The sequence below is a fragment of the Pyrus communis genome, chromosome 2, assembly GCF_963583255.1.
Source record: "Pyrus communis chromosome 2, drPyrComm1.1, whole genome shotgun sequence".
In the NCBI taxonomy this organism is placed as follows: Eukaryota; Viridiplantae; Streptophyta; class Magnoliopsida; order Rosales; family Rosaceae; genus Pyrus; species Pyrus communis.
In genome coordinates this window covers 32,967,764-32,983,883 of record NC_084804.1, presented here as the reverse complement: position 1 = coordinate 32,983,883, position 16,120 = coordinate 32,967,764, and the positions used below count along the sequence as shown (strand labels likewise).

The following is a 16,120-nucleotide window of genomic DNA, read 5'->3' as shown; positions in this document are numbered from 1 at the left end:
ACCACCAAGGCCACTGACTAGATATTCTATGGCTAGCTTGGCTTTTCCTCTATTCACTTGCCCTGGCCTTTCCTCTATCCTCTTGCACTGTTTATCCTCATCACCATCAAGTTCTTCAATAACCACATTACTATGAGCAACTGGTTCAAATGACTTGATAAACTCCATCTCTTGAGAGACACATTATTCAGGTGTTATCTTCTCAATATACACATCAATCACAATGTGGTTTGGCACAAATTTGCACATGCTGATAACATCCAAATCTGTCATCAAAGGCTTCAACCCATTTCGAATTTCCATCCCTGGGATCCTATACTGGTAACTCATGAACACATTTCCATATCCCAGTTCCTTAACCATATTGTCAACCTCGAGCATTGACATGAAATCTTTGTCATAGAAGTCAAAGAAATCCACATTCCCTCCACCATAGAAGTCTTCACAGAGTTGTCCACCGTGATACATTTTGATTGTGAATAGTTATTTGTTCCCTGAAATTGCAGCATAAAAAACCCTGATGAAACCCAAATATCAGCATATAAAATTCCTATTTTAAAGTGATGAAACCCAAAATTCAGGACCCATGACCACAAAACAATTCATAGATAAAGGCACACCACAAATGACAATGTGGTGTCCCATATAAAGGCATTGATAAAGGCATAAAAAAAGCATCATACACAAAAGGCACATATAAAGCATGAACAAAGCACTGCCAAACATACATAACCCACAAGCTTTTTTTCCAACATAATTAAACAAAGACAAAAGTCCTCCATTAACCGACAACACCAAGCAATTTTTAGTTCCCCACCATTTTCGAACAAAGTAATTTAAAAATAGGAAATATAGATCCAAAATTACAAAGTACAAACAATTTCAGGTCCCTAACATTTTCGAACATTCTAACCATTTTCGAACAGTCCAAGCATTATCGAACAACACAAAATAAAGAAACAAAAAAGCACTAACCGTATTTTGGGAATGGATCCAATGGATCCTCCCTCATTTCCCAACTCATTTTCAGCATTCGACTTCGAATCACTTGATTATCGCTGCAATCGGGAGTTGGTTCTGGGTTGCAGATTGTGGGTTGTGGGTCACGGGTTAAGGGTTGTTATGGGTAGTGGGCACGACGGCAATAGGAACTCGAGTTTCGCGACGGAACTAGGGTTTCACCGGTGGGGCTAGGGTTACCATAAACTTCAACATTCTCGATTTTGGGTTTGGGAATGGTGTGCTCGATGATAGTGGGGTTTTGTCAGTCCACGTGGCTCCATGTGGACTAAAAAATTCCACATGTGCAAGTTTTGGAGGGAGTGTGTTGACGTGTAACGGGGTTCACTAATGTCACGTCAGCATTTAACGAACCAATGGATGGAAAATGTAACAAAGGTATTATTTTGAAATAAAATAGTACTAAGGTATGAAAGTGAAATGCTTTGAAGATGTTGTAAGGAATTGAAATAGACCCCAAACCTGAGGTATGAAAGTGTAATTTACCCTTTTTTAAATTATAGAAAATGCATGACGACTATTTTTGTAATTCAAATAGCTTGTATAAAAAATTATAAAATTACTTTGAACATCAAACTCTCCTCCCTTCTCCCTCCATTACACACAAAACTTGGCTCCCTTCCTTTGATTTCCAATGATATTTCATTTTTTATAAAGTTTGATCCCTCCCCAACTTGATTGCATATAATTACTTGAATGATACAAGGCTCCATAAACTCCGTACTTGAAGTAAAAGGTTGCTCGGCCGTGATCTTTGGTGATCAACTTCCGTTCGCCATTGATAAAAAGGGTCACTGTCCTTGCGGAAACATTGTGAATCACGTTCAGCCTAACCCACTTGTTGGACATTAGCAGCTAGCACATTGCCACGATAGTGCTTCAAATCCCCATTGTAGACACCTAGTTGCAGAGTTGTAGCTTGTTTGGGTGAACCAAAGATTTGCATTGTTGTAGCCCCCGACATGCCTTGTGGCACAAGAAAGTTGCCCTCAAATTGCCAAACCCCGGAAGTGTAGTCATACCCCTAGAACAAAATCCATATTATGAATTATGAAATGAAATCAACTTCCTAATGTAAGAAAGAAATTCAATGGGACTTGAGAAGTACTTTGTGAACAAATAGAAGTGCTTCTAATTAACTACATTTGACAGAAAAGCTTAAAAGTGTTTTTGGGTATCATCATATGTATACAATTGCTTTCGAAGGGAGATAATATAAGCCTAACTAGATTACATTATTGGACATTGATTAATGTCATAATAAAGTGTTTCTGGGTCAGCCTGTTTGTAATAATGTGCTCGCACAAAAGTAGTTCCAAACGTGCAAAGGCTAGTAACAATAAGCCCATAAACATATCGAAAACAAGAGAGAATATACATACAGAAATTCTAATTTCGGAGCGTGGCCTGGTTGGATTGTGCTTTGAAAGGGCTTGTCGTGGTTGTAGATCCAAAACTTTTCAACTCCATCTATATTACTGTAACGCTCATGAGGAGCCTTGTCATATGGTTTCTGTAATCTGCGATTTTGTGCACTGAGTTGCACAAGTGTGAACCCATAAGTTGGATCAGCAGCACAGAAACGATGGGCTTCAAAGAAGATGAAGATCTGTAGCAAAAACACAACTTTTCTGAAGCTACAACTACTGCTGATGCTTTCCATTTTGTAGATATAACCAACTGATATGAGTTGTAAGATTTTTATAGCGAAGATATGAGTCAAATGACAAACATCGACGTCCAAGAGTGGAAATATTGCTGTTGCTTAATTTTTATCGGATATAAAGGAGGTCTTCCCTCGAGGATGGGCAAACTGCCTATTGCCTAACTTACATGCATTACTTTTTTTTTTTTTAAATTTCTGAACCCTAAAAAATTGCAACGAGGATTCTCGATGGATCTCAATCTCAAACAGGTCAAACTAGCTTATGCAAAATAAAATAACGAAAATTATTACACTAAATACATGAGTGGTGGTAATACAAATGTCCTAATTAGGAAGCTAATTCATCGGCAACTATAATTTCTTTGCGATAGATATGTCAAATAGAGAAGGATGATATCTCTGATCCACTAAATACCAAATATATTGGACAATTGATTAGGAGTCGTTTGATAATTTTTTCGTTTTTAATGAGAAATTCATTGTTAAATTTCATAAGGTTCCATTTTACATGCAAACCAGAATTTGGGTTATGTTGGTTCATTTTTAACATTAAATAAATTAAATTAATTATAATTGCCATTATTTTAATTTATTTTATTTTTTTTAACGCAATTATAATTGCCATTATTTGGTTGTTAGTGGCAAAATAAGTTTGTTTGTCATTATTTGTGGTCAGTGGAAAATTAGTCTTTAGCTTTTCATTTTGTGTCACTATTGTAACTTTTTTTCTTTATTAATTTGTGTTTATTATCCTATTCACTAAGGGTGATAATAAACATATAATTATTAGAAGTTTCCCATTGTCTCTTTATTTATGATCCCACTACCAATTTCCTAATAACTACAATCTTTATTCCTCCATACTTTGTATCTTTCACTTATATTGGCCAAAGAAGGGTGTTCTTGTGGTGGAGCTTTGGACTCTTCTCTTTTTGTGCATATAGGTTTGAGTCAAACACAATTTTGTTGGACTGTTGTATCCTAGAGGGGACAAGTCAAGAGATATACTGCTGCATCGGTTCGTAAACTTTTGTAAAACCGCATGGCGCTTGAATCTCCTTAAAGAGAGCGAGATACTTGCACCTCAGCCTAATTATCTACGTGTCTCTTAGAAGAATATTACAATTTTCTTGTAAGGTTATGCACATGAAAATTATTGTTGTTTTTTTTTTTTTGTTTAAGTACATCGATATTTTTATTCTTGTAAGGTTATGCGCATACATGGGCCTATAGTTTTACATGCAAACTGATATAAAGTCATTTAGGGGTCATTTGATAATAATTTCTTTTTTAATTGTTATGTTAAAATTAAATATTATAATGTTTGAATGAAAAATTCATAGTTAAATTTCGCAAGGTTCAATAGTTTTTACATGCAAAACTGATGTTGGTTATGCGAATGAAATTTTGTTGTTGAAAGCAAACGGTCATAGACTCATATGCTTCTAATTTGATTAAGGGTTACACGTTTAGAAGGCATAAGCATTACCAACTGTTGTCTTAAAGAGTCACTTCTTGGGAGTGTAAATATATAAATAGTTCACTAGAATATGAAGATTACGGTTGTATTCTGAATACGGCCGCCTACCAATTTTGCAAGTATAAGAGTGTGAGCAAAATTCTGGAACATTGCATTCATGCAAGTCTCACTAGCCAAGTTTGTCAATTTCTACAACTTTACTCAATATTTTTGTTGTTGATGTTGACACACCCCGACCTAAATCGAGGCATGCTGGCCGTCACGTGAGGGTGACGTAGCCATGTGCACAGTGCGGAAGCAATATTAATATAAGAAATGAGAATAAACAAAAACCAAACCAACTAGAGCACTAGATAAGAATAACTGCAAGACGAAACTAAGTGAGTTCACAACTTGAGCATAAGTAGCCTAAGTGCAGTCCAGCAGGATGAATACTAATTATACAACACCAAAGGTAATCCTACATTAGTGATAATATGTCAGAATTGCCGCGATCCTCGTAAGCCACCAACAAGCACTCCTACCCCCCTTAAAAAAATTTCGTCCCTGAAATTTCACACAACAATATAGAAACCATTAATAATCATAAAACAAGCGTGGATACATCTTTTTCATACGCTCCTCTGTCTCCCAGGTAGCTTCCTCCACTGAGTGATTCCTCCACAAAACTTTTACTAAGCGCATGGTCTTATTCCTCAAAAACCTTATCTTTCCAATCCAAGATTGTCACTGGTTCCTCATCATAAATCAAATCTGGATTATTTTCTAATGGTTGAGGTGGTATCACATGTGACGGATCTGAAACATAATGACGAAGCATAGAAACATGAAAAACATCGTGCACTTTAGACAACTCTGGAGGCAACTCAAGTCTGTAAGCAACTTCACCGACTCGCTTGGTGATCTGATACGGTCTAATATACCTAGGACTTAACTTACCTTTCTTCCCGAACCGTACAACTCCTCTCCACAGTGACAACTTCAAAAACACCCAAAGAATTAGAATATTCACAAAATATGCAGGACCGCCAAACCTAGGCTCTGATACCAAACCATTTCACCTATCAAAGATAATAACCCCTCATTGTAAAACCTGTATAATTTCCCAGAAATTAGAATACATATCTATACCACAACCATGCTCAGAATAGCAAAATCCACATATATGCCATGTCAAATATCTCAGCATAAAAATATGTAAGTTAGGTGATATAAATCAATGCAAATGATATGTCAGCCGGCGTCACTCAATATGACCTGTACAGTTGAATTTAGAGCTCATCCATCCAGCCGGAGTCACCTAATGTGACCTATACGGCTCAAATCCATATCTCAACAAATATACTTGCACACGAGTTGGAACCACCTAAAGTGGTCTGTACGACATGACTAGGTGTAAATAAATACGCTCAAGTGCTACGATCACGTGAAAACTGTGCGAATAATTGCAGGTCACCTACGAGTCGGAACCACCTATAGTGGTCTGTATGACAGGATTGTGCACCTAACTTGGATCTAAGATAAACGTATGGTGCGGGAGGTGAACAACACGTGAATGACTGTGCCCTAACCACGGGCGAGAGCACTAACACCAGGGTGCATGTTATGATATCAAAATACATCTCAACATAATCATGCAACTCACATCCACAATCAATAAACTCACCTGGTACTTACTTGAGTGCCCGCAGTGTCAACGACAATATATACAACTACTAAATACATGTTCTAAGTATAAGACATTTGGCATGGCATTTCAAAACATATGAATCATTTAAATCAATTTTCTGGGAAAAATACCAAGCATATATATATATATCTGAAAACCAAAAGCCTATTCACACTTTCTGTTTTGCGCCCCTTCAGGTTTTAGGTAGGAGTGCTTGTTGGTGGCTGACGAGGATTTGACAGATGTTCTGACAGATTATCACCATTGTAGGATCACCTTTGGTGTTGTATAATTAGTATTCATCCTGCTGGACTGCACTTAGGCTACTTATGCTCTGGTTGTGAACTCACACTTAATTCCGTCGTGCACTTATTCTTATCTAGTACTCTAGTTGGTTTGGTTTTTGTTTATTCGCATTTCTTATATTATTATTGCTTCCGCATTGTGCATAGGGCTACATCACCCTCATGTGACGGCCAACATGCCTTAATCTAGGTCGAGGTGTGTCAGTAGAAGTTATTACCTAGTTTTGTTTATGTGCTTAAAATAACGTTTATATAGTTGTTTCGCATATAGGTGAGATTTTTTCCAGAGGACGAGCGTAGTCAAGCGAGACTTAGGGGCTACGACCCTTCCACATATCAGTGAGTGGGCTTTTGGTTTTCAATATATATATATATATATATATATATATATATATATATATATATATATATATATATGCTTGGTATTTTTCCCATAAAATTGATTTAAATGATTCCTATGTTTTGAAATGCCATGCCAAATGTCTTATACTTAGAATATGTATTTAGTAGTTGCATATATTATCGTTGATGCTGCGGGAGCTCAGGTAAGTATCAGGTGAGTTTATTGATTGTGGATGTGAGTTGCATGATTATGTTGAGATATATTTTGAGCTCATAACCTGCACCACGGTGTTAATGCTCCCGCTCGTGGTTAGGACACAGTCCTTCACGTGATGTTCACTTCCCGCACCATACGCTCATCTTGGATCCAAGTTAGGTGCACAGTCCTGTTGTACATACCACTATAGGTGGTTCCGACTCGTAGGTGACCCGCGATTATTCACACAGTCTTCATGTGATCGTAGCACTTAAGCATATTTATTTACACCTAGTCCTATCGTACATACCATTTTAGGTGGTTTCGACTCGTGTGCATGCATATTTGTTGGGATATGGATTTGAGCCATACAGGTCACGTTAAGTGACTCCGGGTGGATGGATGAGCTCTAGATTCAACTGTACAGGTCATATGAAGTGACTTCGGTTGACATATCATTTGCATTTATTTATATCACCTGACTTACATATTTTATGCTGAGATATTTGACATGGCATATATGAGGATTTTTGCTATTCTGAGCATGGTTGTGGTATAGATATGTATTCTAATTTTTGGGAAATTATACAGGTTTTATGACGAGGGGTTACTATCTTTGATGTTGAAATGGTTTTGAAAAGCTTTGTTTTTGCTCACTCACACTTTTTGTTTTGTGCCCCTCCAGGTTTTCGGTAGGAGTGCTTGTTAGTTGTCATCGTGGAGAGGAGTTGTACGGTTCGGGAAGAAAGGTAAGTTAAGTCCTAGGTATATTAGACCGTATCGGATCACCAAGTGAGTCGGTGAAGTTGCTTACAGGCTTGAGTTGCCTCCAGAGTTGTCTAAAGTGCACGATGTTTTTCATATTTCTATGCTTCGTCATTATGTTTCAGATCCGTCACATGTGATACCACCTCAACCTTTAGAAATTAATCCAGATTTGGCTTATGATGAGGAACTAGTGACAATCTTGGATTGGAAAGATAAGGTTTTGAGGAATAAAACCGTGCGCTTAGTAAAAGTTTTGTGGAGGAATCACTCAGTGGAGGAAGCTACCTGAGAGACAGAGAAGCGTATGAAAAAGATGTATCCACGCTTGTTTTATGATTATTAATGGTTTCTATATTGTTGTGTGGAATTTCGGGGACGAAATTTTCTTAAGGGGGGTAGGAGTGCTTGTTGGTGGCTTACGAGGATCGTGGCAATTTTGACAGATTATCACTAATGTAGGATTACCTTTGGTGTTGTATAATTAGTATTCGTCCTGCTGGACTGCACTTAGGCTACTTATGCTCTGGTTGTGAACTCACACTTAGTTTCGTCTTGCACTTATTCTTATCTAGTGCTCTAGTTGGTTTGGTTTTTGTTTATTCTCATTTCTTATATTAATATTGCTTCCGCAATGTGCACATGGGTACGTCACCTTCCCGTGACAGCCATCATGCCTCGATCTAGGTCGGGGTGTGTCAATGTTCTATATACATTTGTCGTTATAAAATATTTGAGTGCTGAGGTGGATGATGTGTTGCGTGGTGGTGCATTTAGCATACAAGACCAAACAACATAAGTTATGGAATCTCATGCCAACTTTTTGTTATAATTTTCGGTTAATCTTAGTTTACTACCATAAAGTTTTTCGGTTTTTAATATTTGATATCTCAAATTTTTTTCGTCCCAGTTAGGTATCTAAAATCATAATTTTGTGACACTTTTATACATCCGTTAAGTTTTCTATCAGAACATCCGTTAGCTGATGACGTGGCGCCCATGTAGACAATGATTGGACGTCACGTGTCAATATGGCCCCATTTGAATATTAAAAAATTAAAAAGTAAGAATTATTATTATTTTTTTTTTTCCTTTCTCTTCATGTCTTCCTCTTCCTCTGTCTCTTTCCCTTTTCTGGGAAAAAACACACCAGTCGCCGAAAATGGGGCCAATCGAAGACTGAGAGAGAAAAATGAGAGCCCCGCGATCCCCATTTTCTCTAAGCGATGTCAAAACAGTAAAACCCTATTTTCTTTTTGGATCAACAACCAAACAGAAATGAGAAAGAGAGGAAAAATAGAGAATTTAACTTTGGAAGAAGACCATCCACGTTGGGCAGTAGCTACATTCTTCCCAATTTTCCTCTTCTTCAAGCAAACACCAACCCTTCTCCTAGTAGAGAAATTAACCCGTTGGGTAGTCCTACCCTATTACCCTTGAATTCGATCAAACAATTAAAGCGAGAGAAAGATACCATCTTATGAACAAGGGAAATGAAGCATGAGTGATTCGCTCTCTACCTCTCCACCTTTCCTCATCCTTCTCAGCCTTAGCATCAACACCTTTCTTCTCCTTCGACCCGATTATCTTCTTCAACGGGAACCGGTTACCACTCTAGACCCAACCCAACGCCGCCTTGCTCGAAAACCTAAAGATCGTCCCTTCTCACTGCTCCTTGAAGTCGCTGATCTCCCACGGAGGCAGGTGAGACTGAAATACCGAAAAGACAGAGGGATTGTTGGGAATTGGGTGGAGAGGCTCAGCATTGTGATCGGCGACAGGATGAGATCGGCGAGAGCTCTCATTTTTCTCTCTTGGTCTCCTATTGGGAACCTATTTCCGGTGGCTCACGAGGTTGGGTTGGTGGGGAAAGGTTAGTGGTGTTAAGCAATACGCAGGAAAGATAACCAAAAGATTGCAGAAGAAGAAGGAGAAAACAGAGAAGGTTTAGAAAGAGAGAAAGAGAATGAATTTTCACTTGTATTTTCTTGAATGATTTCTTGTTACAAGGATACAATTGCTATATAGGTGAATACTCAGCTAACTGCCTTATCTGAATCTAACACTTAGCAACAATCCTAACTGAATATTATAACAGCAATAATCTTAACTGCCTTATCTATTTGGCTATATAACTCTAACATCCCCCTGCAAGCTCATGGTGGTCCAAGCATGAGATTGTTATAGTTGAAAAGTATCTGGCAATCTAAACTCTCTTTGGATAGTATTCCTTGCAATTGGAGAGTGGGGTATTTGGTCACTGCTGTACAAATACTCTGCAATAAGAAAACCTCATAACATCTGGAGCTTGTATTTTACCATTATATTGTGTATACCATAGTACCCAAATCAGCGTAGACTTAGTGCCCCCACCCTTATCAGAAATTCTCATATGGTAGCCGAACTGAATATCAATATGCTTCCACCTTTGCATAACTGAAGTACATAAAATCCTCGGAACCCATGTACAACAGTTTGAGTATGAACACCAATTTTCGCCTTGTTGTCAGAGTTAAGAACCGGAAATATCACTTGAATACGCAATTGTAAACCCACTGAAATCAACTGAGAGTCTGCACTTTCCTTGTCAATACATTCCAAAACTTGTTTTTCTGCATCATCTAAACACATTTCATCTTCTGAAATAATGAAGTGAGAGAGAAAACCAAACTAGCAATCATAAGCTGTATGAATTTCAACATTAGAATTGTTCTGTAAAGGAGTTTCATAATTTTTGTGTTGTTTATGGGGCGTAGTAGGCTTTCTACAATGACTTTCTTCTTGGTAACCATCCCATTAGCTAAGTCAAATGAATTGAGGTCTTCCAGGACATGATCAAGCTCTGGCTCGTCTTCACCTTCATCATCTACAAAGTGTTCATTCTTAGAGGAGTCTGATTTATGCTGCTCAGATAAGCTGTTTCCCATATTTGGATATCCAACAAATCCTATAACTACATTACTAGAAGTTGAGAGACAATCAACATCACAACGATCTTTATGTGAACAAATTTGATGTGTAGTAATTTCAGGTGCCAGATAACTAGGATATAGAGATGGAGGTGAGCCAAGAATTCCATTATAACTATCGACATTATTACCATAGCTTGACCTAAAATTAGATTGAGCATGATAACCACCACTGAAGCCAGCATGAAATTGAGAGCTAAGGAGAGGAAAGAAAGAACCTTTTGTCTTACATTCAACAAGAGCACAATCCACAATGGTTTCCTCAGCGAGCAATTGTGCACGAAAGTACTTGAGTGAAATGATACTCTCACACCCTCTAAGTACACATTTAAATGTGTTGTATTTTGGAGGGAGTCAATTCAATGCAATGATCACAAAGTCTTCATCAGCAAGTGTGACACCAAAAATAGAAAGTCTATCCCTTGCTTCTTTAATTCTTTGAAGATATTGGGAAATTGAATTTGATCCCTTCTTAATGTTGTAAAGATCAGTCTGTAATTTGTACTTGGTAAGAAAAACTGGTTTTGAAGACGAACCCACATCTCTTGAGAACTCTTGCTACCAATCACACAGGAAATAACAGATGAAGAAAGTGTGGCAGTAATTAACAACATCAAGGAATGATCATGCATTTTCCAGACTTTGTACACATCGATTTCAATTCTTGAAGATGAAGTACCAGATGTTACCTCTGAATCTCCTGAAAAAGTAGAAGAAAACTGAGCAAGACAGAGATTTGATCTGTCAACGAACCCCATAATTCCATGGACTTCAAGCATTAACTGCATCTGAAAATGCCATTGTAGATAGTTGGTCTCATCCAGTTTCACAGTAATAGACGTGGAAACGGATGAAATCAATCCAGTGATCGGTGATTGCAAGATTTGAAGTTGATTCACAGTTACCATTTTGAAAAATTGTAGAGAAGTCTGTCTGAGGAAAAGACTCAAACCCCTGGTGTGCACAATCTTGCAGAGCAAAGAAAGAAGAATTGGGTAATCTTGATGCACCCACAAGACAGAAGAAGAAATAATTTTGTGTAGCGGAAGCAAAAAGAAAAGATCGAAGAAGCTGATCAAGCTTTAATGGCTCTTGATACCATGTTAATCAATACGCAGGAAAGAGAACATAGAGATTGCAGAATGAGAAGAAGGAGAAAACAAAGAAGGTTTAGAGAAAGAGAGAGAAAGAAAGAGAATGAATTTTCACTTGTATTTTCTTGAATGATTTCTGGTTACAATGATACAATTGCTATATAGGTGAATACTCAGCTAACTGCCTTATCTGAATCTAACACTTAGCAACAATCCTAACTGAATATTACAACAGCAACAATCCTAATTGCCTTATCTATTTGGCTATATACTCTAACAGGTGGTTGGTGGTTGGTGGGTTTTATCCCAGATGAGTGAGAGAGACATAGAGGAAGAAAGGAAGTGGAGGGGAAAATTTTTATTTTTTTATTATTTTATTATTTTTTTAATATTTAAGTGGGTTCATATTGACACATGACATCCAGTTATTGTCCACGTAGGTACCACGTCATCAATTAATGACAGACTTAATAGCCAACTTAACGGATGTATGAGACTGTCCCAAAATTAAGACTTAAGATATGACTCTGGGATGAAAAAAAAAAACTTCATGTACCAAATGTTAAAAACCACGAAACTTTAGGGTAGTAAACTGAGATTAATCCTACAATTTTTTACTAAGCAACAAAATCAATCAAAAAGGTACGAAACCCTTGTATTGTACGACAAATGGACAAGTGCTTAGTGTTATACAAATGCGTGTGCAATTTTTCAAGGCATTTATCTTTCATGGATGCGTCTCGTGGTCTCATATCTATTTTAGTGTGCTGTTCGATTTCGAAAGTTAAAAATACATTGTTGCCTCATTCAGTTTTAGATTTGCATGGTGAGCAAATTAGCTTTTCATAAGAACAACTCCATCCCTCACAAATTGCAAAGGAGATTGGATGATTCAATCCACCAAAACCAACAAAATGAGCTCCACCCTTGCCCAAACAAGTCAAACTATAATAAAAAGGAGGCCCGACTGCTCACTTGGGCCAAAATTGTCCAACCCAGTACCTGAAGGAGCGCGACTTTAAGGTGATGTCATAGTGAAGTCATTAGCGTTATTATTATTTTTTTTGCGCCAGGTGCGTGAGTGCGAGTGGAACGACCAACCTTGCAACGTTGGGGCCCACACTGCAAGAGTACTTACCCCCCAACCGTTCGATTTGCATTGGATTTCTATCTGACGGTCCAAATTTTTTTAACGAAAAAATTTAAAAAGATGGAAATACACTAAGTAGAAGGGATGAGTTTAATCTCACAATAGGCTGGCAATAATATTGTTCAAACTCGCGCGAGAATCGAACATAATACCTTTCACATACAAATGAAGAAGAATACCACTAAATCATACTACTAAGTGGCTGTATATCAATTATTAAAAAAAAGAAAAAAGAAATACTATCCAAATTATAATCTCTCAAGCGAAGATACGGTTGCCAGAAATGCCGTTAATGGATTTCTGCCGGCTCCGAAACTCAAACCAATTTACATTCGGATCCATATCCATACCCGTAAGGGCCATACCCATACTCGACCTCTTCAACCAAACCCAGAAATGCCGCCAATCCCATTCTCTCTCTGCACTCTCTGTCTCCCTCCCAACAAGTTCTCGGAAGCTCCTCTTCGCGCGGAGAAGTAGCAGTAGCAACGGACCCCAAACCGACGTCGCTTTCGACGAGGCAGCTTACGAGGCCGAGCGGCTCAGCCTCGACGCCAAGGCTCGGGAGCAAATGGCCGAGACTTCGAAGATTGAGACCGAGCAAAGTGGAGTTGCCGAAGACCCGAAAGCTTGGAAATGGGTTATCCGGAAGAGAATTTGGGACATAATGGAGGCCCGGAACATAGCCCAGAACCCCCGCCCCGTTCACCACCGCATCCCAAACTTCGTCGGCGCTTCTGCGGCTGCCGATAAAGTAAGAGAGCAATTTAAAAATTAATTTTTTTGGGGTGTGTGTGTGTAGAGAAATTTACAGAGAATTTGTATTTTGATTATGTGGGTTTGGACAGTTGGGTGGGTTGGAAGTGTTCCGGGTCGGGGATTGCGTGAAGGTAAACCCGGATTCACCACAGAAGCAAGTCAGGTTTCTCACTCTTTCTGGTCAGTTTTTGCTGTTAACATAGCTACTTATGGATTGTTTTGTTTGTCATCCAATCTGATGTGCAAAATATGAATGGTCATCTTATATCATCTCTTTTCAGCTTATAAAATGGTTAATAGCTGTGCTTTAGGGTGACTAAATCTACCATAAAAAAGCCCCTACGGGAAGGGGGCTCGTTCGAATCCCCTTCCTGTAGTTTTGAGTAGATTAAAATACCACTCGAATTAAAAATAATATCTACCATAAAAGAAGGAAACTGGTTTCCTCTCACCTTTTCTGGTATTTATGTCCCTTGATTCTCGTTTGACTTGTTTCATCGAGAGGCTAGAAATAGAAAGTGGTGTGCAGGAGGAGAAAAGAGTGTGCGGCAGTCACTTCCCTAAAAGAATGTTCTCTTGCATGAGAGTCAGGGACACAGTGAAACATGATTCTACCTAATAATTGCAATACTGTATTGATTGATAGTCTGTGCAAATAAATTGAGTCGCACTTGATGGAAATCGGAAGATTGTATCAATGTGCACCAGGAACCAGTAATGGCTACTGCTCACTTCTAAAATCCCTTTGTAAGACCCTTCATCTTGTGCAGGTGGGAAGAAGTTGTTAACTCCTCAACCGCGTTTAAGGACTGGGTTTTTCTCTGTGCTTGAATCTGATTTGTTGAATCCTAGTACCATCAAAGAGGCTTGTACGTCTGTCGGAGCTGCCAAGTATGGGAGGCCAATTGGATTAGATGAGAAAATCAAGGTTGATCTTATTGTCATTGGCTCGGTTGCTGTTGATCCAAGGACAGGTGCTCGACTTGGCAAGGGTGAGGTAATCATTGGGCATTTTTGTTGTCCTTGTCATACTAACAGTATTTTGGTTCAGTGTAACAAACCAAATTTGAGTTTTAGGCAAAAGTTTGGTTAGTATTGAATGCAAGTAACTCCTTTTCTGGAGTATTGATAGGAGAAGGTTTTGTATTTGAAGTTACAGCCTGGTCAATCTGAATTTGTCTTGGGTAATGCCATGAAATTGAGTCTTTGACATACTGTAGGAGCTGGGAATAATTTTTTGAATTCTTTTGCTTTGATGTATCAGGGGTTTGCTGAACTTGAGTACGGGATGCTGCGATTCATGGGAGCCATTGATGACTCAACAGCAGTTGTGACAACTGGTAAGTGAGTTGTCTTTGCTGCTAACCCTCCTGTTTCTTCTGTATGGTATCGTGCATATTCAAGAAGATTAAATTTGTCTCTGCTTGCATTCCTATTCCATCGTTCTTTTGATCAAGAGGCATGAAAGGTTTGCATATGAATATGACTGTTGTTTGAACATTTGTGATTCTCGTCTGTCTTTAAGACATTGCTCGGGTATATTGTTTCCATTCACTGAACAACTGTAAACCAGTTTGCACAACTTTGGTTAACTTTTGTGTTTGCATTAGATGTAACATGTGAAATTTCTTGCAGTGCACGACAGTCAATTGGTAGATGATATTCCGATTGAAAAGCTATTAATCCACGATGTACCTGTTGACATCATCTGCACTCCAACGCAGGTCATTTTTACCAACACATCAATTCCAAAGCCTCAAGGTTGGTGAACTTGTGCAATATGCTTCACTTCTTTTTTTATATTCCTGGGAAACTAATTTCCTAGACATATGATGGAATCGGCTTGTTATACTACCATATGCCCATTTTTCAGTACTGTGTCGGATTTTTTATACCAATATTGCTTCGGTTATAGGGATTTACTGGGACAAATTGTCTCCTGAGAAGCTGGGGCAAATTAGAATACTTAGAGAGCTCAAGAGAAGGATCGAACGGGAGACTGGACAAAAGCTTCCGTGTGGCCCATCTGAGAAGCTGCCTCCCACAGCTCGACGAGGGAGATAAACTTGTGGGCTCTATAAAACAAATAAAACCGTGTAACAAGAAAGACGGGAACACAAAAAATTGGAATTTATAGTGTAATATAAGACTTGGCTAGTAGTCACCTTGTTTTAAGATTTGGCTTGTACTCACCATGTTTTTACTTTTATTTTACTCAAGTTTTTTTAGGGCCATGTTGTTCGATCTTGCTTGAGTTTTAATGTATAGTTGGATGTATAGATGATTTATGTGTATTGTATTGAAATAGGTTCAATTCTCTCGTTTTACATGTTTTTTTTTTTTTTTTTTTTTTAACAAACGATATTATCTATTCTAAGAGGGTGGAGAGTGGGCAAAGCCTCACAATGGGCTAGCAATAATATGGTATAAGTTCTCTTCTGTTGAGAATTGAATTTAAGATCTCTCACTTGCCGTAGTACTAAGTGGTCCTTATTCCATATACTTTTGAATTCTAAAATATATGGCTGTACAAACTCTTACTTATTTCAACTGCTTGGTATAGATCATAATTTGTCTTTCTTTAACATTAAAAAGCATTTTCGCTAATAGCGCTAAGTCCTACTCGTATAGGATTCCTTCTGATTGACAAAACACAAAAGAAAACCATGTTGTAGGGGGAAGGCAGCATTTCATACTAAAAACTT

At 38.2% G+C, this 16,120-nt stretch overlaps 1 protein-coding gene and 1 pseudogene across 1 annotated transcript; one reads left to right on the top strand and one right to left on the bottom strand.

The window, feature by feature from the left end:
* Positions 1-1,662: 1,662 nt before the first annotated feature.
* Positions 1,663-2,683, bottom strand: LOC137725268 (citrate-binding protein-like; annotated as a pseudogene).
* A 10,180-nt stretch (positions 2,684-12,863) lies between these two features.
* LOC137726112 (5-formyltetrahydrofolate cyclo-ligase-like protein COG0212) lies at positions 12,864-15,735 on the top strand. The gene is made up of 6 exons (XM_068464983.1): positions 12,864-13,410; positions 13,505-13,595; positions 14,186-14,412; positions 14,680-14,755; positions 15,051-15,176; positions 15,331-15,735. Exons 1-6 carry the CDS (start codon positions 12,940-12,942, stop codon positions 15,477-15,479), a joined length of 1,140 nt encoding a protein of 379 aa, XP_068321084.1. The 5' UTR covers positions 12,864-12,939; the 3' UTR covers positions 15,480-15,735.
* The last annotated feature ends 385 nt before the right edge of the window (positions 15,736-16,120 follow it).

Coding starts and splice junctions, on each gene's coding strand:
- LOC137726112 (XM_068464983.1), top strand. CDS start 12,940: ATGCCGTTAATGGATTTCTGCCGGCTCCGAAACTCAAACCAATTTACA. Junction 13,411..13,504: donor CTTCTGCGGCTGCCGATAAA/GTAAGAGAGCAA, acceptor GGGTTTGGACAG/TTGGGTGGGTTGGAAGTGTT. Junction 14,413..14,679: donor CTCGACTTGGCAAGGGTGAG/GTAATCATTGGG, acceptor TTGATGTATCAG/GGGTTTGCTGAACTTGAGTA.